This window comes from Chiloscyllium plagiosum, unplaced genomic scaffold (genome assembly GCF_037043375.1).
Source record: "Chiloscyllium plagiosum isolate Xiang-an unplaced genomic scaffold, Cpla_swu_hap1 HiC_scaffold_45, whole genome shotgun sequence".
Lineage (NCBI taxonomy): Eukaryota > Metazoa > Chordata > Chondrichthyes > Orectolobiformes > Hemiscylliidae > Chiloscyllium > Chiloscyllium plagiosum.
Window position 1 is genome coordinate 7,728,306 of NW_028270183.1, and position 26,265 is coordinate 7,754,570.

The following is a 26,265-nucleotide window of genomic DNA, read 5'->3' on the forward strand; positions in this document are numbered from 1 at the left end:
ACTCTCCTTCTCTCAAACCATCTCATCTGAGATCCACTGACAGGAAACACCAAACGAAACACCTAAGGTGCATTAAGATCATCGCAACGCTTCCCCTGAATTATTAAGTTATAAAAATGTGGGAGTTGGGAAAAAAGATTGTTTGGACATCAGGCGAGCTGACTGAAGCTGGAAAACCCGTCTGGGAATACATCCAAAGATGTCTCTTTGACAAACACTTGCGAGACGCAAACCACACGTAGGTTTTCAGCAGTATCTCAAAAGGGAGAGGAGGTGGTGCAGAGGGATTTAAGGAGGAAATTCCAGAGACTGGCAGAAGATGTGGCATCAATAGTGGAGTGCTATGGTGATTGAGGATTTGCCAAGGGAGGCACATGTTTTTGCAGAGGAAGGCAAAAGAAGAGAGGTTGAAAGGAGGAGATGTTTAGGGAGGACATTCCAGACTTCAGGGTCCAGAGCTCTCAGGGGTGCAGTGACTGAAATCAGGGAGGGTGGAGTTAAAATCCAGAGGGTTGTAGGGGTGAGGAACGTTACAGTGGATGAAGCAACTCAAGGATGTGAATACAATAACGTAAGATTTAAATTGAAGGCACTGCCAGAATGGTTGACAACTCAAGACAGTCATCACAGGAGGAGGCGGGAGGGTGGGATTCACTGTAAATCAGCAGAGTAGTTGAGGAGCTCAAGTCTTTTTTATGGAAGGTGGAAACTGGGCAGAGGGCATTGGAGTAGTTCGATAATGGTATCCCATCGGAGACAACCTGATAAAGAGAGGAATTGGACACACATTAGCAGGAGTAAGGAAAACCAGCCGTCATGGGAAACCGAGAAGGTAAATGAAGTAGAGAGTGCTCATGAGAGAAATGATGGAATGGCCAGAGAAAGATTGCGAGTAAAGAAGGCTGAATGACCAAATGAGAAAGGCCGAGTGTCTCGGGGAGCTGCCTTTCCCTTCGGAGGTGTGCGGAATCCCTGCACCGCTGTGTGGTGTGAGAGGGTGTCGGAGACTCTCACTTAGCACCAATCTGAAAACAAGAAGCATGTCGCACACACACAGACAGAAACACAACTGAATCAAAGTCGGGAGGAATGGGAGGGGGGCAGGAGTGGGCAGACTCCCCTTCTACCTTGGTACCCCTTTCCAAACTAGACCCCATTCCCAACCACCATAGCTGGCCGTGTGAGGTTACGGGGCTCACCAGGAATACCAGCTCCTTAGGAAGCTGGCAGCTGTAGAGGTAATCATTTCTGACAGTGGTAGACTTGGATCTAACCGAGGATACAATGGCGTACCCTGAGGTGGGCTTTGTGTCAAGGCTCTGTTGTGTCCTTCCTGCCCATCGGTTACGTTCTGCTGGATCAGAGTGGGTCATAGCTGTAGGGGAATCTTTAAACATCCCCCTGTTGTCTGATTTCAGCCACCCCCCCCAGCTCCCAAACTTTGCAGCCATAGTATAAGCAGCTGCCTAAGTGTTCTGGTTAGATACCAACTCAATGGTTTCTTAAAGCTCTGGACATGGGAGTGAGGTGACACTGCCTCTCCCAGTCACGGGGAGACGGAAACGGAAATCTGGCTGCAACATGAGGAGAGGTGAGCCAAACCCCCCGGAGGAGCCAGTCTCATTCCGTCGCACCAAACCCAGACTAGGCCGTCATCGATTCCCAAATGTCTGCAGCCCTAACACAACGGCAGCAAGACTGAACTTGGAAAGGAGCAGCTGCAAGCCCAAGAACAAAAAGATGAGAACAGGAAATAATGCCAAAGCCCAGCTGGTCTGCCAGGCTTCTGAAGTCAAAAGTCACATTGGACTTGGAAGGGTTAACTCTGTTTCTGTCCCTCTCTCTCCCCCCACAGAAACTGCCAGACCCTTGCTGGTTTCAAAACTGGGAACAAACAGAGGGGAACTGCAAACACCTTACAGCGCTTAGGTTTTTAACTGAGAGCCCCGAATGTTCGAGAATTAGCGCAACATCTCTTGACATGATGTGGAGTGGACGGTGTTGGTCTGGGGTGGACAAAGTTCAAAATCAGACAACATCAGGTTGTAATTGGACTATAACCTGGTGTTGTGTCATTTTGAACTTTCTCTTGATAGAGTTTAAGCTTCCACTGGCCAGACTCCAGTCACTTCCCTCGAGATCAGATCGAGTCCAGGCCAAAGGCAGACTCCCTCGGGACACACGGCCAGGATGGGGGAGGAGATGTGGGTCACTGGCCGCTTGCCCGACTCTCAGGTTCTCCGTCGATTCGGCGGGGCGCAAGGGGGGTTCGGGCAGAGAGCGCAGCAAGTCAGCAAGAGCAGATCACGGGAGCGCACCCACCTCCTCCTCGTAGACGGGGTCCGGGAGTCGCAGGGCGTATGGTAGGAGGCTGTCGCAGTCGGGGATGTAGCGATCACAGTAGCTGTAAGCTGCTTTCGGGTCTGCTGACAGCAGCAGCTGCTGGATATCACCCTGAGGGAGCACGGGGGGGGTTGGGGGTAAAGAAGAAGAAACAGTAAGGTCACAACAGAGGCACAGTGTCACACAACACCTGCAGCCCTACCACCCTCAACTCATGTAGCACCCCCTCTCCACCCCTCCACTCACCAGCAACCACTGCTAGTCCTGGAACTGATTAGGGAACAGTGTTATGGACCAGACCAAACCCCCTCAATATACATTAAGATAGTCTAGATCCCAGAGTATTTCTCTTATATTAAGGGGAAGATGTGGCATCCGAGGTGCAATATGATTGTCCAAACTACCAGGTTGTAAGCAAAACACACTTTATTCACACACCAAAATTAAAATCTAGTCAAAATAAAAATAATGGAATTGGCTGAACTGTAACTCTCTCAAAATGCTCAACAAAATAATATAGATATTAACTGGTATAACGGTCTTAAAATACTTAACAAAACAATATAGATATTAACCACTACTGTTCCCATAAGCACACCCTTGGCAAAGGCAAATTCAGTAAAACAGATTGTCTCATATGCAATACTAGCAGCAGGCAGAGAACCCCAGCTTTTAGCTGTGACAGAGAGAGGAATAAGAACTTCTACATCCAGCTTCAAGACCCCAGCAATTGCAGAAAGCTAACACTAAAACTCCTGATTCTGTGGGAGCTTGACTCCATCATTCAGGCTGCTTCTATTGTTCCAACTTTAAAACAAAAACCCAAGACCTCACACACTGTTTACTTTATTGGCTTTGAGCAGACTGCTTGGCTCCTCTGTCTCAACCTGTTGTCATAAAAAACAGGATAAAATTCACCTGTTAAAGCCGTAGTATTGTCGCAGTGGTCCAATCACTTCCTGCATTAAATCGTAACCGGGTGTGGTAACTTCCTCTTGTGGATGTGGATGTCAGACACAGCCACTCTGATTTGTACCAACCCACCACAACTCCCATCAAACACCTTCATCACAGATTTGCTCTAAAGGCACCATCTCCTACTCTTCATCTCACAAACCTCAACACAACCGGGGATCATGATGTGGAGGAGCCAGTGTTGGAATGGGGTGGGCAAAATTAAAAATCACACAACACCAGGTTACAGTCCAACAGGTTTATTTGGAAGCACTAGCTTTCAGAGCGCTGCTCCTTCATCAGTCCACAATCACCTGATGGCACCGAAAGCTAGTGATTCCAAATAAACCTGTTGGACAGTAACCTGGTGTGATGTGATTTTTAAGTTTGCACAACTGGGGAGCCCTAGTCAATCTTCCTTGTAAACTCAGCAGCCTTTGATAATGCGAGTTTAGCAACATCTAACTCACTACATACATTCCATGTGGCGGAGAGGGGGGGAGGGGGGTGGTTAGGCAATAGCGGAGTTGTATTATTGCTGGACTATTAATCCAGGTAATGCTCTGGAGGCCTGGGTTCAAATCCTGCCATGGCAGATGGTGGAACTTGAATTCAGGAACAATTTGGGATCAAGAGTCTGATGATGATCATTGCTAAATATCAGAGAAAACCCATCTGGTTCATTAATGTCCTTTAGGGAAGGAAACTGCCATCCTTACCTGGTCTGAGCCAAGACATAACTCCAGACCCACAGCAATGTGGTTGACTCCTAATTCTGGGCAATTAGGGATGGGCAATAAATGCTGGCTAGCCAGAAACGTCCTCATCCTGTGAATGAATAGGAAAAGACCCTCATCTCTTCCCTTGCTCTCTCCAGTTTTATACCCTCCTATGGATGTCAGTCCTTCCGTATCCTCAATTGCTATTAGTTCCCAAGAAGTTAACTCTGTTTTTTTCTCTCTCCATGGATGCTGCCAGAGCTGCTGAGTTTCTCCAGCACTTTCTGGTTTTGCTTCAGATCTTCAGTATCGGCAATTTGTGGTTTATTTAATTATAAGCCGACTGGGGTTGAAATACGAAGCTTTTCCACAAACGCAGTGCAATTGGCAATTGGAGCAATGATTTAACATCCCTGGAAAAATTGGGGCCCCCATTCATTGGAGTTTAAAAAAATGTGAGGTGTCCTCACTGATTCTGAGGGGGCTTTTACACACTACAGGCTGACAGGATGGTCCTCCTTGTGGGGGGGGGGGGGGGGGGTAACTGAAATTAGGAGCTACAATTTCAAAATAAAGTGTGGTGCCCCGTTCAGGACACGTCAAATAAGAAATGCTGTCTCCCAAAAGGGTCAGCACTCTTTGGAAACTCCTCCCCGGAGAGGGATTGGGTCACGGAATGCATTCGGGGCAGCCTTGGACAGATATTTAACCAGCAAAGGAGTCAAAATGAGAAAATGGCCTTGACGCCATGATCAAAGCCCCCAAAACATGGTGGGTGTGGGAAATTGAAACGAGAACCGACGGGAGAAACCCAGCAGCCCACCTGCAGAGAGAAAGAGAGGCACTGTTACAAGTCGTTGCGGCCACAATTAAGCAAGCCAGGATTCCGCAGAATTGGGAAGGAGGGGCAGAGTGGCCTGCTCCCCTCCGATTTCTTATGTAACCTTGTTAAATCAACGCGGCTCTCCCCATCGGACTTGACAATTCACATGTGCCAATGCAGAAACGCTGACTCATGTCTTCAAGCGGAGAGGGTGATCCCCTGGAAGAGTGTTGAACAGAGACGAGAGCGAAATAAAAACAAGAGTTAGGCTGACAGCTCATTTGTTGCGAGCAGAGCCAACATTCCATCCATATCAGAGCAGTCCAGACAGGAGCGGGGTCATTTCCAGCTGGAAGGGTAGGGGTAACTTCGAGCTCACTCCTCCCACCTCTGAGTCAGAGGGCTGTGAAATCACGCCTTGCCCCTGGCGGAGACTCAGGGTGTGTTCCTGCTCCGGTGAGCTAGTGCAGTGTCACCCTAACGGAGGTGCGGGCATTCAGACAGTCAACCGAGCACCCATCTACTCTCTCAGGAGGGCACGGCACTATTCCAAGGGAAGGACGTGGGCGACCAGAGGGAAAGACGGGTACAATTTGCAACATGCAACAGTTCCACTCATCCTGTGAACCTACAAATGGAACTCTAGTGCACTGCAATCGCTTCACAATACAATGGACTGTTTTTTTTTTCAAACAGTCCTTTTTTCTCTGGGATTCCACTGAAGTCACCTCATCTTCATCGGAAATGGATCAATCCCCTGTCAGTAGGATAGAGAATTCTGCTTTGAACTGTGGTGGACTAAGGTTCAATTGAGACACTGAAGAGGGGCACCAGATGATTGCATGCATAGGAATAATGTGCTGGGGTTGGGGTTAAAGCAGGGGCTTGGTACCCAGTCCTGATACTGGTTGGGAAAGCATAATTGGCCAAATGGGCTCCTTGAGCCTGCACCTCCATTTACCATGATTACCGAGCTCAATACCCTAATCCCCCTCCTTTCCTCCCCCCCCCCCCCCCATATCGCTCATTTAGCCACATGGCAAACACACAATGTTTTGGCCTCGACTACTTTCTGTGGCAAAGAATTCTACAGATTCTTTGGGTGAAGACATTTCTCCTCATTTCAGCCCTAATAGAATCCCTACAGCATGGAAACAGGCCATTTGGCCCAACAAGTCCACACTGAGCCTCCGAAGAGTATCACACCCCTACATCATCCCCATTACTCTGCATTTTGTCCCCCAAGGCTAATCTACCCTAAACTACACATCCCTGCACACTACAGGGCAATTTCCCATGGCCAATCCACCCTAACCTACACATCCTTGCACACTACAGGTCAATTTCCCATGGCAAATCCACCCTAACCTACACATCCCTGCACACTACAGGGCAATTTCCCATGGCCAATCCACCCTAACCTACACATCCCTGCACACTACAGGTCAATTTCCCATGGCAAATCCACCCTAACCTACACATCCCTGAACACTACAGGGCAATTTCCCATGGCCAATCCACCCTAACCTACACATTCCTGCACGCTACGGGGCAATTTCCCATGGCCAATCCACCTGAACCTACACATCCCTGCACACTACAGGTCAATTTCCCATGGCCAATCCACCCTAACCTACACATCCCTGCACACTACAGGTCAATTTCCCATGGCCAATCCACCCTAATCTACACATCTTTGTACACTACAGGGCAATTTCCCATGGCCAATCCACCCTAACCTACACATCCCTGCACACTACAGGTCAATTTCCCATGGCCAATCCACCCTAACCTACACATCCCTGCACACTACAGGTCAATTTCCCATGGCCAATCCACCCTAATCTACACATCCCTGTACACTACAGGGCAATTTCCCATGGCCAATCCACCCTAACCTACACATTCCTGCACGCTACGGGGCAATTTCCCATGGCCAATCCACCTGAACCTACACATCCCTACACACTACAGGGCAATTGCCCATGGCCAATCCACTCTAACCTACACATTCCGGCACACTACAGGGCTATTTCCCATGTCTAATCCACCCTAACCTACACATCCCTGCACGCTAAGGGGCAATTTCCCATGGCCAATCCACAACGAACCTACACATTTCTGCACACTACAGGGTAATTTCCCATGGCCAATCCACCCTAACCCACACATCCTGGCACACTACGGGACAATTTCCCATGGCCAATCCACCCTAACCTACACATCCCTGAACTCTACAGGGCAATTTCCCATGACAATCCACCCTAACCTACACACCCCTGCACACCACTGGGCAATTTCCCATGGCCAATCCACCTGAACCTACACATCCCTGCACACAACAGGGCAATTTCCCATGGCCAATCCACCCTAACCTACACATCCCTGCACACTGCAGGGCAATTTCCCTGGCCAATGCACCAAAACCTACACATCCCTGCACACTACAGGGCAATTTCTTATGGCCAATCCACCCTAACCTATACATCCCTGCACACTACAGGGCAATTTCCCATGACAATCCACCCTAACCTACACATCCCTGCATACTATAGGACAATTTCCCATGGCCAATCTACCCTAACCTACACACCCCTGCACACCACTGGGCAATTTCCCATGACCAATCCACCCTAACCTACACATCCCTGCACACTACAGGGCAATTTCCCATGACAATCCACCTGAACCTACACATCCCTACACACTACAGGGCAATTTCCCATGGCCAATCCACCCTAACCTACACATTCCTGCACGCTACGGGGCAATTTCCCATGGCCAATCCACCCTAACCTATACATCCCTGCACACTACAGGGCAATTTCCCATGGCCAATCCACCCTAACCTACACATCCCTGCACACTACAGGGCAATTTCCCATGGCCAATCCACCCTAACCTACACATCCCTGCACACTACAGGGCAATTTTCCATGGCCAATCCACCCTAACCTACACTTCCCTGCACACTAAGGGACAATTTCCCATGGCCAATCCACCATAACCTACACATCCCTGCACACTACAGGGCAATTTCCCACAGCCAATCCACCCTAACCTACACTTCCCTGCACACTAAGGGACAATTTCCAATGGCCAATCCACCCTCGCTTCAATTTTTAATTGTAATGGGTTGAAAGGATATAGAGAGAAGGCAGGAAAATAGGGGTGAGGAGCATTACAGGCAAAAGTGAGGAATGCAGATGCTGGAGATTAAAGTTGAGAGTGTGCTGCTGGAAAAGCACAGCAGGTCTGGCAGCATCCGAGGAGCAGGAGAATCGAAATTTCAAGCATAAGCCCTTCTTTAGGAAGCATATCGATGGGCCAAATGGCCTCATTCTGCTCCTCTATGGCGATGAAGTGCTTTTGCCCAACACGTCGAGTTTCCTGCTGCTCCGATGCTGCCTGACCTGCTGTGCTTTTCCAGCACCACTCTAATCTTGATTCTGATCTCCAGCATCTGCAATACACACTTTCTGCCTAACTCATCCTCCAACGACAACCAGCACCGTCTGCACAGCCCGGCCTTGCCTGTGACCCTCAAATCCCGTGAAATCGTTGAAAAAAGCCTTTCAAGAGCAGACGAATCCTCCAGCATTTCTCGTGGTACAGGGTTACAACTCCTCATCAAGTTTCAGCGAGAGAATAAAGGCTTCGGCTTTCACACTGCGCACTCACAAAACACAACATGGAGAAGTAATTAGAGTCTGCAGGGATTCTCCCTGTCATCAATCATTCCACTCTCCTCGGAGTTGTGATGATTCAGCTTCGCCTATTTAGGAACCCGTTCCCACGGAGATTCCTTCTTTTTCCTCTCCTCCCATCCCTCACAAGCTTCCCCTTTTCTAGAATAGATTTTGCCCCTGTATGCCACTCAGTCAGGCAGACCTCTGTATCCCTTCAACCCATTGCCAAGTAAAAGCTGCCACAGAGAATCTCAGGGTCAGGTCCCCACGTCCACAAGAAGCTTTCAAAGGGAAGCAAACACGGTCAGACTTTGAGAACCGGGGTGGCTTTTCCCTTTAAATTAACCCCTACGTCGCCAGGGGAGCCTCACCTCATCGTCAGTCTGCCCACTGAAGCTAGAACCGTCACAAATTTTCCGGTCCATTTAACCCTTTAAAACCAGCCATTCAATCTAAGAATAGAGCAGCGATCACTCCATGCTGTCTGACGATGAAGGGTAAAGTTGCCCTCGAAAGACTCATTAGAAAGAGAGATATGACTGATGAATGCTTATCCAGAGGGTCACCATGTCGCAGGGGAAGGGAGAGGTTGAGAAGGAGGGTCCTTCAAGGTATACGTCAGCGAGAGCTGGAATTGAACCCAAGCTGTTAGCATCCCTCTGCATCACAAACTAGCCATCCAGCCAACTGAGCTAAGCGATAGCACCCACCCGCCCTCATGCCCACCACTTCCATGTGGCTGAGTGGCCAGCTCTGAGTCTTCTGAAGGGTCTGCCAAAGGTCAGCACTGCAGTGTAGCAGTAACAGCTAGACCTTCGGAGCATAAAGTAGAGCTTGATGCTACTCAGCCTCTCAAAGTCTGCTTATTGTCCCATATGCCATAACTCAGGGTTGCACGGTGGCTCAGTGGTTAGCAGTACTGCCTCACGGAGCCAGGGATCCGGGTTCGACCCTAGCCTCGGGCGATTGTCTGTGTGCACGCTCTCCCCGTCTCTGCGTGAGTTTCCTCTGGGTGCTCCGGTTTCCTCCCACAATCCAAAGATGTGCAGGTTAGGGGGGATTGGCTATGGGAAGTCACCCGCAGTGTTCAGAAATGTACAGGCTGGCTGGGTTAGCCATGGAAAATCCAGAGTTACAGTGATAGGGGGTGGGATGCTCTTTGGATGGTCAGTTCGGACTCGATGGGCCGAATGGCCTGCTTCCACAGTGTAGGGATTCTATGAATGCAAAGTGACCTACAACATCCCTTCATCCCTGATGATGTGCTTCATAAACATAACCGACTCTTTCAAATCAGCCTTGCTATTTATTTAGTCCCTGAGATTTAATTGATCCTTCTTTTTATAATTACTTTTCTAAAATATAATACATTGCTGTTTTACTAACAAGCCCTCCTGATTCTATTGCTCATTTCCCTGCTGAAATCAGTCACTCAGGAAAGCCCAGGCAGTGATTCACGGTTCAGCTCCATTTGAATGATTTTCAGAGCAGTACCTTCAGTTACATTCCAAGGGGCCAGAGGAGACATACACAAACATAGATGCATGGAGGGCACCAAGGAGGATTTTCCCTCTCTTCCACCCCTGGGAGCTGTGAATTGCTGCTGGGGAAAATGCTCTACAAATGTTAACATTGGCCATTTTTCAGCAGGCTATTTGGCTACAGGTGGCATCAGCCAATATTCCACAGACGTACATAGGAGCTGATGTGCATAGACATGTAGCCAGTGTATACACGGACAGAGAGACAGACAGACACACACAGAAACACTGGCAGTATATACACACACAGACAATATCTACAAACAGACAAACACTGGCAGTACACACACACACACAGAGGAACACTGGCAGTACACACACATACACACAGGCAGTGTACACACACATACCCATACACATACACACACACACACACAGTGACTATCTGTGTGGAGTTTGCACATTCTCCCCATGTCGGCGTGGGTTTCCTCCGGGTGATCCGGTTTCCTCTCACATTCCAAAGATGTGCAGGTTAGGTAAATTGGCCATGCTAAATTGTCCATAGTTGTTAGGTGCATTGGCGGGGGGGTGTGGGTTACTCTTCGGAGGGTTGGTGTGGACTTGTTGGGCCAAAGGGCCTGTTTCCACACTGTAGGGAATCTAATCTAAAATCTAAAAAAAGAAACACTGGCAGTACACACACACACACTACCTACATACAGACAAACATTAGTAATACACACAAACACAGATAATACCAGCATAGACAAACACGGCAAGATACACACAGGTGCACACATGCACAGACACACACAAACCCAAAGGCAAACAGGGCCACACTAAGGCACATACCAAGATAAGCAGACACAGACACGCACAGATACATGCAAAGACAGATCATGAGAGTGACACACACAGGCAGTGGCAGGTTCACACAAAAAGGTGAACACACACATTCACAGGTAAAGACAGATGCATCCTCAGTCACACATGCAAAGGCAAACAGACATAAATACACAGAGACACACACATACAGCTCACATGTCAATACACACAGATATCACTGGATAGGGATTGCCAGAATTGATTCACTTTTCAATTCAGCCCTTTTTTCCCTGAAGGTAATTCTTGTTTTGTTTATGAAAGAACAAACCCAAACTTTACCATAAAGGGGATTGGTTAATGTGGGGAATCAATGAGTTGCAATCCAGTCAGTCTGGTACACTCATTCTATTTTCAACTGAAGCAGAGAGCCTGCCCTAGGCACAGGGATAGTCAGACACACACACACACAAATCAAAAAATTCCAAAAAAAACCCTTGAACCTTGCTCTTTAAAATTCTGAGAAGAAATTAGGCCCTTTGTCAAATATTTAGTCACTGACTCAATTAGAACCGAAAGATCAGAGCACAGAAAGCCCCTTTTGTTCTCTATGGGCCCACTCAGGATCAAGTTACACCATTTACTGGAAGAATTGAAAGGATTTCATGCGTTGAATGTATGCAACTTGCCTCCACCCCACCCTCCGATTCCTGCACTTCATTCCATCAACTACAAACATCAGAGCTGAACACAGGGATGCAGAAATTCCCTGGAACTGAAAGCTCATTATGATTCTGCACCTGCACCACTCAACATAGGAGCCTGGGATTTGCGAGCATTCGCCAAAAAAATTAGGATCTCGCGCCTGTCGAGCATTCAGGAGAGGGAAAGAGCCAGAGGAATGGAATTCCTGGGGAAAACAGGAGCTACGAATAAACCAAGGGCAAATCTCCAAGAACTGGGAGGGAACAGCCATTGGCATATCACAAAGGATCATGGTCCAAGGCTGTCAGATGCAAATCAATGGCACGGAAAAAGTAATTATTCAGGTTTCTGGTTAAACACTCTATAGCCCCAAGAGTTACATCTAACTCCTTCTCGAAAACATTCAATGTTTTGGCCTCAACTGTTTTCTATAGCAGAGACTTCCACAGACCCCCTTCCCCCGCCAACTCTCTGGGTGAAGACATTTCCCCTCAGCTCAGTCCGAATTGGCCTACCCTGTACCTTTAGACTTTGACCCCTGGTTCTGAACTCCCCAGTCATCGGGAATATCCTTCCTGTGTTTCCCCTGTCTAGTCCTGTCAGAATTTTCCAGGTTTCTGACATTCCCTTCATTTCTCTGAACCCCAGTGAATATAGTCCTCAATCTAGTCTCTCTTCATTCATCTCCCATCCCAGGAATCAGTCTGATATGTTACATCTTGTGGGCAGCACGGTGGCACAGTGGTTAGCACTGCTGCCTCACAGCACCAGAGACCCGGGTTCAATTCCCGCCTCAGGTGACTAACTGTGTGGAGTTTGCATGTTCTCCCCGTGTCTGCGTGGGTTTCCTCCGGGTGCTCCAGTTTCCTCCCACAGTCCAAAGATGTGCAGGTTAGGTGAATTGGCCATGCTAAATTGCCCGTAGTGTTAGGTAAGGGGTAAATGTAGGGGTATGGATGGTTTGCGCTTCGGCGGGTCTGTGTGGACTTGTTGGGCCGAACGGCCTGTTTCCACACTGTAATCTAATCTAATCTTGCAGCAGATGAAGATACTGGACTCTTCAAGAGTCTTGATGTTATCACTGTATCATGGCATATGACCTATTAGTACAAAGATATCAGTCTCTATTTTTCTAAGTCAAAAATCACACAACACCAGGTTATAGTCCACCAGGTTTATCGAGAAGCACTAGCTTTCGGAATGCTGCTCCTTTGTCAGGTGTCAAGCCAGTGCTTTCAAATAAACCTGTTGGACTATAACCTGGTATTGTGTAATTTTTAACTTTGTCCACCCCAGTCCAACACCGACATCTCCAAATCACGACTACTATTTTCGAGTACCTCTTCCAGCTTGCCATGATCTGGGAAGTATTCCACCATGTTTACTGTAAGCTAAGACACACGAATGCCTGAGATTGAACAGTACACATGTACATACCAGGTCCTGCAATAAAACCTCATGGAAATATTTAGGAAGCATGGCCCAAACTTATCCATATGTAATGGAAGTAAAAAGGAGCATCATAATCACAGTAGCTGATCATCAGATCAGGTAAGAACATTAAGCGTCAATCAGAGAGGTTTAGGATGCTTTAAAGTGGGGAATCGTGGGGCACAGATTTAAAGTGCTTCGTAAAAAATGCAAGAGCGAGATGAGAACAAACTTTATCACACCACCCTGCAGTAATGATGGAGACAAGATGTGGAGGAGCCAGTGTTGGACTGGGGTGTACAAAGTTAAAAATCACACAACACCAGATTATAGCCCAACAGGTTTATTTGGAAGCACTAGCTTTTGGAGATAACTTAAGGTCAGTCAATGTGACATTTTATAAACTCCTACTTTGGTAACAGAACCAGTCTGACTCCAGGTTGGGATACAAACAGACTCTAACCTCACGCCTTTAACGCATTGTCTGAACTGAGATGTCACCTTTTTTTTTTAAGATACTGATAAAACCTTAAATTATCTCAGGGCCGTGATTTGAAAGAAGTTCTGGGTTTTACATATTAATGATTTGAAACCGGCATCATTCTGAGTGATTAAAGACTTAACAGCAGTCTCGGTTTGTTCAATACATCGCATCAGTTGTATGACACTTTGATTGTTTACTATAAATTCTGTGTCCGATGTTCCTGTCCCACAAGCTACCTGATGAAGGAGCAGCGCTCCAAAAAATTTCAAATAAATCTGTTGGACTATAACCTGGTGTTGTGAGGTTTAACTAAAGCATTTCAGAGACCATCCGATGGCTATTTCAATGGGAACTTTTAAGCACAGATGTGTTGCATTGAAGGGTCTAATTCCATGCTGTATTTTTTGTTCATTCATTCATGGGATGTGGGATCACTGGCTGGGCCCAGCATTTATTGCCCATCCCTAATTGCACTGAGGGCAGTTAGGAGTCAACCCCACAGCTGTGGGTCTGGAGTCACATGTAGGTTAGAGCAGGCAGTTTTCTGCCCTGAAGGACATGAGTGAACCAGATGGGTTTTTCCAACAATCAGGAATGCATTCATGGTCATCATTAGACCCTTAATTCCAGATAGTTACTGAATTCAAATTCTGCCCATCTGCTACTTGCGATGCTACCACCTGATCATGTGACTCTACGACTCTCAGTGCAGGACATGATGAGGGGTGCCTGTGTTGGACTCGGATGTGGCTGACTTTGCCTCTGTGCAGGGTTAGAGGCACCAACTCAAAATGCACCCAGGGCTAGTCCAGACACTGCAGGCTGAATGGCTTCATTCTGCACCCGAACAATCCTGTGATCTGAACTTGAGAAACTTGGATTTGCTCAGCCAGAGGCGTAGAAAGGCAGGGGGATAGGTATCTGCACACTGCAACAACACATCCAGAGGAGCAGGCAGTGAGGGAGTTTTAACCCCAATCGCAAATACTGACACTTGGCAACTCCACTTGGATGTATTCCTGGTGGTTTTATCACACACTCCAACCTCTCCACCCAAACAGCTGCTGCTTCCCCCAGTTACAATGTTTGTAAAACTGATAAACAGGAGAGTTCCACAGAAACAAAACAAAACCTACGCTTTCACCACAACTGAGTGCACACAGGCTGGAAAAGCACCTGAAGAAGGGTTACACCCAAAACATCGACCTCTCCACAACCTGATGGTGCCTGGAAAAGCACCAGGCAGACTCAGAGAGACAGAGAGAGTGGCAATCACAGAGATAAAACTAACCCCAGGCAGTGCCCAACCACACAGTGAAGGGGTGGACACAAATGGGAAGGAGATCTGACACAGCGAGAGAGAGAGAGAGATAGAGATAGAGAGAGAGAGAGGACACAACAGAGAGACAAAGAGAGAGAGAAAATAATGAGAAAACAAGAGAATCTGATGGCAGACTGAGGCGCAGAGGCAGAGTCAGATAGAGAGCAAGAAAGAATGAGAGAACAGATAGTAGAGAGAGAGAGAAAGAGCCAAGTTGTCAGATAGAGAGCGAGAAGGAATAAAAAAACAGCTAGAGAAAGAAAAAGAGAAAGAGAAGAGATAGAGACAATGAAAGAGAGACAGTCAGATAGTGAGAAAGAATGAGAACAGATAGTAGATACACACACTCGCCATACACATAGGGAGACAAGCAGACACAAACACACTTAACAGGCACACAAACACACACACACTCACAATCGCTCTTTCTCACACCCACAGGCAGAAACACATACACACAAAACCTCTCTCTCTCTCTCTCACACACACACACATACACACTGGCAGGCACACATAGACACACACACATATGCAGACACCCTCTGTTATACACGCACACAGAGTCAGAGTGAGAGGAATAAACTGGTTTCGAATTGGTGAGGAAACAGTCGGGATAAGTCACGTTGAACTCTCCTGAACATTCCGAGTCAAGTTGTTCTCCTGCACAGACCACACACACTCAGATCCTGGCTTGACCCACTTTCCTGCTCAGTTGTACTGCATCGCTAAGTCTGATCAGACCGGGGGGGGGAGTGAGTGTGAGTAAGTGATCAGCATGGGACAGGCCTTGCACTCTCTGACAGGGCCTCATCCACTCACAACAAACACTGGCCTGTCCAGACACAGCCCAAAATCAGCAGCAAGCAAGAGAGAGGCTTACATTCCACCTAGCTGAAACTCCATCCCCACATTGAAAGGAATTCCAGTTTTTTCCTGCTCCCTGTGGGAGGGGGTATGGAGAGAAATCAAGAGGGGGCCGACTTCCCACTCCCAGTCTCCACCTGGAATGCCTACTCAGTGATCCAGAGAAGAACAGGATTAGACTCAGCACAGATACATATGCGATCCATAGGCAATCAGTCCATATGTCCAGTTACCAGACTCAAACCCGCTCTGGGAGACCAGGCGACAGGAGGGACTCTGTCGTCCATCCCGATTCCACCGAGGAGAGAGAACCCGGGTACCGGAAAACGGAGAGTCTGACAGTCCAGGGTTTGACGCACGTCTACTGTTCAGCATGCAAGGAAAGAATCTCCTCTTTGTGCTGCTGAGCCCACGAACATTTCAACTCCAGCGCAGTACTGAGGGAGCACCACACTGCCAGGGGTGCCATCTTTCAAATGACTCATGGAACCAAGCTTCTGCCTGCCCTCTGAGGAAGACTCAGAAGATCCAGCACACTCATTCCACGAAGAGATCTCCCAGAATGTCCATGACTAAACTCAATCCAAAGCTGGACAGCAGCACCAGGTTACCTGTGGCAGCTTGATGTCACTCACACTGATGCCAAACTGTCCTACATTACCACAGTGATACCAGTTCAACAATTGTTGCATTGCTTGGCATGTCGTCGAGGATGTTCAGCATGGACACAGACCCTTCAGTCCAACTTGTCCATGCCGACCAGATATCCTAAATTAATGTAGTCCCATTTGCCAGCTTTTGGCCCATATCCCTCCAAACCCTTCCTATTCATATACCCATCCAGCTGCCTTTTAAATGTTGTAATTGTACCAGACTCCCCCACTTCCTCTGGCAGCTCATTCCATACACGTACCACCCTCTGTGTGAAAAGGTTGCCTCTTCGGTCTCTTTTATATATTTCCCCTCTCACCCTAAACCTACCCCTCTGGCCTGCCCTATAAAAAGACTTTGGATATTCACCCATTCATGCCCCTCATGATTTTGTAAACCTCTATAAGGTCACTCCTCATGCCCTGGGGCTGTAAGTGAGGTGATGTAAATGGAAATGTATCTTTTTACTCATTGGTGAACTAGTACAAGACAAGTGAGGGAGGAAGAGAGGGGGAGAGGGAGACAGAGGAAGGGAGGGAGGAAGGTGGGGGAAAGGGGGAGAGTGGGAGAAGCAGAGAGGGGAAGACCGGGGAGAGGGAGGGAGAGGGAGAGATAGAGAGGGTGAAGGAGGGAGGGAGGGAGGGAGGGAGGGGGAGAGAGAGGGAGAGGGGGGAGAGAGAGGGAGTGAAGAGGGGGAGAAGAGGGGGAGAAGAGGGGGAGAAGAGGGGGAGAAGAGGGGGAGAAGAGGGGGAGAAGAGGGGGAGAAGAGGGGGAGAGAGAGGGAGAGAGAGGGAGAGAGAGGGAGAGAGAGGGAGTGAGAGGGAGTGAGAGGGAGTGAGGGGGAGAGAGAGGGAGAGAGAGGGAGAGAGAGGGAGAGAGAGGGAGAGAGAGGGAGAGAGAGGGAGTGAAGAGGGGGAGAAGAGGGGGAGAAGAGGGGGAGAAGAGGGGGAGAAGAGGGGGAGAGAGGGGGAGTGAGGGGGAGTGAGGGGGAGAGAGGGGGAGAGAGGGGGAGAGAGGGGGAGAGAGGGGGAGAGAGGGGGAGGGAGGGGGAGTGAGAGGGAGTGAGAGGGAGTGGGGGGAGAGAGGGGGAGAGAGGGGGAGTGAGAGGGAGTGAGAGGGAGTGGGGGGAGAGAGGGGGAGAGAGGGAGGGAGAGGGAGTGAAAGGGGGAGAAGAGGGGGAGGGAGGGAGTGAGAGGGGGAGAGGGAGACAGAGGAAGGGAGGGAGGAAGGTGGGGGAAAGGGAGAGAGTGGGAGAAGCAGAGAGGGGAAGACCGGGGAGAGGGAGAGAGAGAGGGTGAAAGAGGGAGAGAGAGGGAGAGAGACAGGGGGAGAGAGAGGGAGAGAGAGAGAGAGGGAGAGAGAGGGGGAGAGAGGGAGTGAGAGGGAGTGAGAGGGGGAGAGAGGGGGAGAGAGGGGGAGAGAGGGAGAGAGAGGGAGAGAGAGGGAGTGAGAGGGGGAGAGAGAGGGAGTGAGAGGGAGTGAGAGGGAGTGAGAGGGAGTGAGAGGGAGTGAGAGGGAGTGGGAGGGAGTGAGAGGGAGTGGGAGGGAGTGGGAGGGAGAGAGAGGGAGAGAGAGAGGGGAGAGAGGGTAGAAGGGGAGAGCGGGAGAAGCAGAGAGGGAGAGATGGGGTGACGGGGATAGAGAGGGAGATAGAGGGAGAGACTGGGGGAGTGAGGGGGAGAGACGGGGGGGAGAGGGGGAGAGAGAGGGTGAAAGAGGGATAGAGAGGGAGAGAGAGGGAGAGAGAGAGGGAGTGAAGGGGAAAGACAGGGGGAGAGAGAGGGAAGAAGGGGAGAATGGGAGAAGCAGAGAGGGGGGGAGATGGGGGAGACTGGGAGAGAGAGGGAGAGAGAGGGAGAGAGAGGGGGAGGGGAAGACAGAGAGAGGGAGAGAGGGAGAAAGGACTATCAAATGTTGGAAATAGACAGGGAATAGAGAGAGACTGAACCTGACCACCAAATGCTCATCTTCCTAATGAACCCTGTTGCACATCACGGTAAAGTGCAGCTCCAAGCAATACTGGATGTGCATGCTAATAGGCAGTGGGATTGAATGTGGCATTTTTATTAGATCAGGTGCACACAGTCTGTTATGAACAGTGAGACTAATCAGTCAGCCCCCTAGGCACTGTCTGCAGTTCTGCGCCTGTAAATCAGGAATCTCTTTCAGCTGCTCCGTGACAGGCAGAGTTTGACATCTGAACATTTGAATTTCCACTGCTACTTACTAACTGGAGCAACGCTAACACTGAAGGCCAGTACACAACGGGATCGAGACTCAAAGCTCCAAACTATAGGCCATGCCACCCCCATAGCGCTTCCTTAACCAAGGAGGAGTTACATTTCCGTAGTGCCTTCCACAACTTCAAACACCTGAGGGGGCACCAGTAACACAGTGCATAGAGATGTACAGCATGGAAGCAGACCCTTCAGTCCAACTTGTCCATGCTGACTAGATATCTTAAATTAATCTAGTTCCATTTGCCAGCACTTGGCCCATATTCCTCAAAACCCTTCCTATTCACGTACCCATCCTGATGCCTTTTTACTGTTGTAATTGTATCAGCCTCCACCACTTCCTCTGGCAGCTCATTCCATACACTCAGCACCTTCTGCATGAAAAGGTTACCCCTCAGATCCCTCTTAAATTTTTCCCCTCTCACCCTAAACCTATGCCCTCTAGTTCTGGATTCCTCCACCCTGGGGAAAAGACTTTGTCTATTTACCTTATCCATGCCCCCTCATGATTTTATAAATCTCTATAAGGTCATCACTCAGCCTCCGACGCTTCATGGAAAACAGCCCCAGCCTGTTCAGCCTCTCCCTGGAGCTCAAATCCTCCAACCCTGGCAACATCCTTGTAAATCTTTTCTGAACTATTTCACAACATCTTTCCTATTGTATAATTCAGCAGGCCTAGACTATCGCATGGGGGGGTGGGTCATTAGTTCCAGTCTCACCACTGCCACTTGTGAGCTTTTAATAAATAAATCAGGCACTGGTATAAAGCTCCCATTAGTAAGAGTTAAAAATCACACAATACCAGGTTATAGTCCAACTATAGGTTATAGCTAGTTACCTGATGAAGGAGCAGCACTCCAAAAGCTGGTACTTCCATATAAACCTGTTGAGCTATAACCTGGTGGACGTCAACTTGCGGATCATTTCAGGGAACATCTTTGGGACTCCCGTACCAACCAATCCCACCGCCCCATGGCTGAACCCTTCAACTCCCCCTCCCAGTCTGCCAAGGACATGCAGGTCCTGGATCTCCTCCATTGCCACACCCTCACCACCCAACGCCTGGAGGAAGAACGCCTCATCTTCTGCCACATGGAATCAATGTGGATTTCACCAGTTTCCTCGTTTCCCCTCCCCCCAACCTTATCCCAGTCCCAAACCTCCAACTCGGCACTGCCCTCTTGACCGGTCCATCATCTTCCACATCTATCCGCTCCACCCTCCTCTCCGACCTGTCACCTTCTCCACCTACCCATCACATTCTCAGCTACTTTCCCCTCCCCCCACCCCCACACTTATCTCTCAGCCCCCTGGCGCACATGCATTATTCCTGATGAAGCCCAAATCGTCGATTTTCCTGCTCCTCGGATGCTGTCTGACCTGCTGTGCTTTTCCATCACCCCACTCTCGACTCTGACCTCCAGCATCTGCAGTCCTCACGTTCTCCTGGTTGCCTTTTAACTTTGTCCACCCCACCCCAGTCCACCAGCACCTCCGCATCATTAGTAACAGTAACCATGAAGTTCCCTTCAATTGCATCTGATTGATTAATGCACTGCCATCCTTACCCAGTCTGGCCTACATGTGACTCCAGACCCACTGCAATGTGATTGACTCTTCCCTCTGCAATGGTCTAGAACTGCTCAGCTCATGGGGCAATTAGGGATGGGCAGCAAATGCTGACCTTGCCAGTAACAGCCATCTTCCATGATAGGAGAAAGAAAGTGCCTCTCACAGCCAACCAGTACTCTTGGTGCAGTAGTTACTGCTGTCATCATGGTAACAGATTGGAAAGAGGATAGCTGTTGGAATGAGGGTCACAGAAAAGGATCGAGGCCAAAGGGTTTGGGCTGGCACTCTCTTGAAGCCAGTCACAAATGGAAACGTTGAGGGGGAGAGGAAGGCAGGAGGTTGGCATGGAGCAGAGTGGACCACCCGTTGGCACGTCAGGCAGTACGGGTCAACACCGATCACCGCAACGGGCCATGCTGGTGCAGGGAAACCGCATCTCCACCCGCTCTCCCAATGAGTCTCGGGAGGGAAGTAGTCACCCATCCAGAGGATTGGACATGCAACCTTTCCAGCAGAAGTGGGTACTGCAGATGCTGGAGCTCAGAGTCAAGATCAGAGTGGTACTGGAAAAGCACAGCAGGTCAGGCAGCATCCGAGGAGCAGGAAAATCAACGTTTTAGGCAAAAGCTCTCCCCCCGGTTTCTGTCGAAATGATGATGGTGGTTGTTGTTGAAGGTCAGCCATTTCAGTTCCAGCCCATCTCTGCAGGATATCTTCAATCCAACCATCTTCAGCTGCTCCTTCAATGACCGTTCCTCCATCATACGGTTAGGAATGTTCGCTGATGATAGCACCATGTTCAGCACCATTCGTGACTCCTCAGATACTGAAGCAGCACACCTTCAAATGCAGCGAGACCTGGACAATATCCAGGCTTGGGTTGGTCAGCAGCAGTCAGTCGCCTCGCACAGGTCCCAGTCATGGGCTATCCTCAACATCAAAAAATCCAACTACCACCACTTGACATTCAATGACACTACTGTCACTGAATCCCCCAGTGTTAATATTCTGGAGGTTACCAAACTGGAGTGAACTGGCCACATAAATACGACATGAGCAGGTCAGAGGCTAGGAATACTGTGGCAAGTAACTCACCTCCTGACTCCCCAAAGCCTGTCCACCATCTACAAGAAACAAGTCAAGAGTGTGATGGAAAACTCCCCACTTGCCTGGATGGGTGCAACTCCAACAAAACTCAAGAAGCTTGACACCATCCAGGGCAAAGCAGCCTGTTTGATTGGCACCACATCCACAAGCATCCACTCCCTTCACACTCAGTAGCAGCAGCGTGTTCTACCTACAAGATGCACTGCAGAAATTCACAAGGGCTCCTCAGACAGCTCCTTCCAAACCCATGTCCACTAACCTCAAAATCATGGATATCCTTCCCCATTGGCATTGTGGATGCCCCTACACCATTTGGAAGGCAGCTCATTCCCATTTTCGCAGAGGCAATTGGGGATGAGCAATAAATAGTGACCCAGCTTGCGTGCCCACATCCCATAATAAAAAAATTCCAGAACATTCCAAAGAAAAAATGACTTGGATATTGCTGGAAGAGAATCACATTGTCAGAGCTTACACTGTTGACCTTTCTCCATGTAGTTGTATAAACTGTTATGATTATTTGAGTTTGCTATTCTTGCATTAGTCTGATGAGTGACAGACACAAAGACTTCAGTGACATGTCTCTCTTTTCATCAGTATTCAAGTTTCAGATGAATATGTGACGGGTTTTAGCTTACCTTTCTGTTTCTCTACAATCTCAGATTAATCCTCGCTCTACGATGCCTTGCTATCAACTTGCAAACTCGCGAAAGGCAATCTTAATTCTCTCAAAACCTTTCAAATTTCTGATAAGCTCCCTCGGATTTTTGCCAATCTTCTTTGTTCGGTAGACAGCACCAATGATTCAGTCCATTTTTTACAGCTTAACATTTTCATTCCTGACCCTATCTTGAGTGAATCTTTTGTTGCATTCTTAAGCATCTTTGAATATCCCTTCTTTAACAGGTTTGTGAAATTCGTACCATCATCAAATATGAAGTTTAACGCCACTTTGCAGCTTTATATTCAATGCGCCCCCACGGGTCAAACCCAAAGACCAATTTGCCTGAGCAAAAACCTTTTCTAGTCCTAACTGCAAAACTTTCCTCTGAGAGAAGGTAATGGCCTAGTAGTAATGTCCCTACACTATTAAACCAGAGACTTCTATCCAGAAATTCTAGGGACTCAGGTACAAATCCCACCATGGCAGATGGTGGAATTTGAATTCAACTGAAAAAATCTCAGAATTGAGAGTCTAATGATGACTATGAAATGATTGACAGGGGACAAACCCATTTGGTTCACTCATGTCCTTCAGGGAAGAAAGCTGCCATCTTTACCTAGTCTGGACTACATGTGACTCCAGGCCCACTGCAATGGCAAACACTGCAAACACAACACCATCCATTCCAGTTCCTCTTTCCCCTCAACTGTTCTGTGTCCTGCAAGGTCATCTAACGCACTTAGCTTCTTAATTGGCCTTCATTCTTCCATGATATCCCATTAGATCAGTCCTGAATGGCCTCCACCTGCTGCTAGTTTGTAAATCTGTAGGATATGAGGGTTGCTGGCTGGGTTAGAATTTTTTTTTAATCTGTCCTTGATTGCCTGTGAACTTAGTGGCTTTCTGGTCCACCTCAGAGGACAGTTAAGAATCAACCACATTGCTATGAGTGTCTGGAGTCACGTGTAGGCCAGTTGAGGTAAGGATGGCAGATTTCCTCCCCTGAAGGGGCGGTAATGAACCAGATGGGGTTTTTACTGATAGTTTTGATGGGAGGTCATCATTACTGAGACTAACTGGGCTTTTGGATGAGGACCTCCTGGAGATAGCCACACAGTGCTAATGTCTCTGACCTGGTAATTCAGAGCTCCAGACTAATGTGCGGGGGACCCGGGTTTGAATCCCATTACACCAGATGTTGAATTTGGAATTCAGTTATAAAAGAGATGGAGGAGCCCTCATTCCCTTTCCCCATTGATCGTGGGATCGCACCTTCCACAAGGAGCCCTTTGGTTCATAGAACCGGGAACCGTAGATCTGCTTATCCTCTCCCCTTCAAACAGTTACCCAATTCCATTGAGTTGTTGGCAGGTTCCTTCAGGAATGCAAGACCATTCACCGATTCCTGCTATCTCATTAGAGCTTGCCCAATTGCAAGCAACAATTCTGTAGCGTCCCACCATGCACCGCGCACGAAACACAAGAGGTCGCATTTGTAGAGCGCCCTTGATATGGTAGAACATCGTCAAGTGCTTACCAACCCGATGTTGATACTGAGCGCCCACAGAGGTAGGTTTCAGGGAGAGTTTTAAAGGAGGACAGAGGAGGAAAGAGGTTAGAGGAGAGAATTCCAGAGATGAACACATCAGGCGTGGCCAACGCTGGAGCAGTTTAAACAGGAACACACAACAGATGGGAGCCAAGAGGTCCTAGACAGCTGTGAGACTGCAAGAGTCTATCGCTGCACAAGCCAAGACGCTCTTAGAAACCCTACAGTGTGGAAGCAGGCCATTCTGCCCATCAAGGCCACACTGACTCTCTGAAAAACCTCCCACCCAGACGCATCCCACCTACCCTTTCCCTGTAACCTTGCATTTCCCATGGCTAATCCAGCTAACCTGCACATCTCTGGACAATGTAGCACAGTCAATCCACCTAACCCGCACATCGAGTCATACAGCACGGAAACAGACCCTTCAGTCCAACTGGTCCATGCCGAACCTGATCCCAAACTAAACCAGTCCCAACTGCCTGCTCCTGGCCCATATCCTTCCAAACCTTTCCTATTCAAGCACCCAGAGGAAACCCATGCAGACACGGGGAGAATGTGCAAACCCACACAGACGGACTGTCACCCAAGGGGGCAATCGAACCGGGGGCCCTGGAGCTGTGAGGCAGCAGGGCTAACCACTGAGCCACTGTGTCACATCTTGGTTTGAGCACAGTGCCAGGCTGCTCCTGGCTAGCGGATCCCATCCTCAGACGCTGGTCAGCGACCCCAGCGATGGCAAATCACCACAGTGAGCATGCTCTTGTCTCACACTGTCAAACTCTGTGCCGTTAACTACAAACACTGTCGCTCCACTCAGAACTGGTTCTGTGCAGCCAGACAGCACAAACATGCACGTTCACGTCCATCCCCCAACCCTGAGCCAAATGGACTAGGAAGCATCAAATGCATCGGAAGAACTCGCTGTTCCATTAGGAATGTTCCTGCAGCTGAACTCTGAAATGCTCTCTTTAATCTCCAGAGGATGGGTAAAAGATCATCTATGTGGAAGCGACTCCTGAGGAACAGCAAATTCCAAATCCCCATCCCCATCCCCAACCAATCTAACACAGGAATCAAAATGGAAGGGTACAACACAGAGGCCATTCAGCCCACTTGCTGGGATCTCTCAGCTGTTCAGTTGATCGTTTAAGTATCCTTATCCTTTAAGTAAACTCCTGAAAGCATCTCCCTGTCAAATATTCGCCCAATCCCTTTTTGCAGGATTTGGACAGAATCCATCTCCTGATTGCAATAACCTGCATTTGTATAGTGCCCACAGCGTAACTAAATGCATCTTAACTAAAGAGGTACAGTTTTTGAATAATTCAACGCTCACTGTGCACCGCACAAAGAGCCAAATTAAACTTTTCCTATCAAACGCATGTAAGTAGTTATTCCAAATATTTTTTCCACATGTTGAACTTTGTATGACCAGAACCGCATAGCAGGCTGATTGAATCAAATGCTGAAATAGTATTTATGGAACATCCAACAGTTAAAAGGCATTTTATATAGTTTATAAACTTAAGGAGCAAGAGAAAATTTGGAAACAGGAAAATGTGTTTTGGAGCATTCTAGTTAAAAGGAAATGGTGCCTTTACAGTAATAAAATAAAATTTAACTGGTCTCTCCCTCATGAGACACTGGCAAAGACCACTTGCAAACTACTACAGAGGGAAGTGGTTGATTCCACCTTTGTTCAGTGCAGACTTAATTGATGGGAGGGAGAATATCAGGGACCTTTCTGGCAGAGCAGAGAACAGGGCAAGGTGTATGAGAGAGAGAGAGAGAGAGAGAGAGAGAATGGAAGAACAAGGATAATGGAGTTATTGATCATGAGACAGAAAGAGAGAGAGAGATAGAAGGGGGAGTGATGGTAGTGACGGGGGGGAGAGTGATAGTGATGGAGGGAGAGTGATAGTGATAGCGGAGTAGGATAGTGAAGGAGAAGTGTGATAGTGAGGAGAGTGATAGTCATGGGGTAGTGTGGTAATGATGGAGGGAGTGTGATAAAGATGGGGGAGAGTGCGATAGTGATGGGGGAACAGTGTGATAGTGATGGGGGAGAGTGTGATAGTGATGGGGGAGAGTGTGATAGTGATGGGGAGAGTGTGATAGTGATGGGGGAAGAGTGTGATAGTGATGGGGAGAGTGTGATAGTGATGGGGAGAGTGTGATAGTGATGGGGAGAGTGTGATAGTGATGGGGGAGAGTGTGATAGTGATGGGGAGAGTGTGATAGTGATGGGGAGAGTGTGATAAAGATGGGGGAACAGTGTGATAGTGATGGGGGGAGATGGTGATAGTGATGGGGGAGAGTGTGATAGTGATGGGGGAGTAGGATAGTGAAGGAGAAGTGTGATAGTGAGGAGAGTGATAGTCATGGGGTAGTGTGGTAATGATGGAGGGAGTGTGATAAAGATGGGGGAGAGTGCGATAGTGATGGGGGAACAGTGTGATAGTGATGGGGGAGAGTGTGATAGTGATGGGGGAGAGTGTGATAGTGATGGGGAGAGTGTGATAGTGATGGGGGAGAGTGTGATAGTGATGGGGAGAGTGTGATAGTGATAGGGAGAGTGTGATAGTGATGGGGGAGAGTGTGATAGTGATGGGGGAGAGTGTGATAGTGATGGAGAGAGTGTGATAGTGATGGGGAAAGTATGATAGTGATGGAGGGAGTGTGATAGAGATGGGAGAGAGTGCGATAGTGATGGGGAGAGTGTGATAGCGATGGGGAAAGTGTGATAGTGATGGGGGGAGATGGTAATAGTGATGGCGAGAGTGTGATAGAGATGGGGGAGAGTGCAATAGTGATGGGGGAGAGTGTGATAGTGAAGGGGGGAG

The 26,265-nt window shown here is 48.5% G+C and overlaps 1 protein-coding gene across 1 annotated transcript in view; it reads right to left on the reverse strand.

Moving 5' to 3' along the window:
* LOC122552376 (uncharacterized) overlaps window positions 1-26,265 on the reverse strand; it is a 372,305-nt gene that overhangs the window by 268,537 nt on the left and 77,503 nt on the right. Inside the window, exon 5 of the mRNA XM_087983386.1 lies at window positions 2,323-2,454. Coding sequence (XP_087839512.1) covers window positions 2,323-2,454 — 132 coding nt within the window. The remainder of the gene's footprint in view (window positions 1-2,322; window positions 2,455-26,265) is intronic.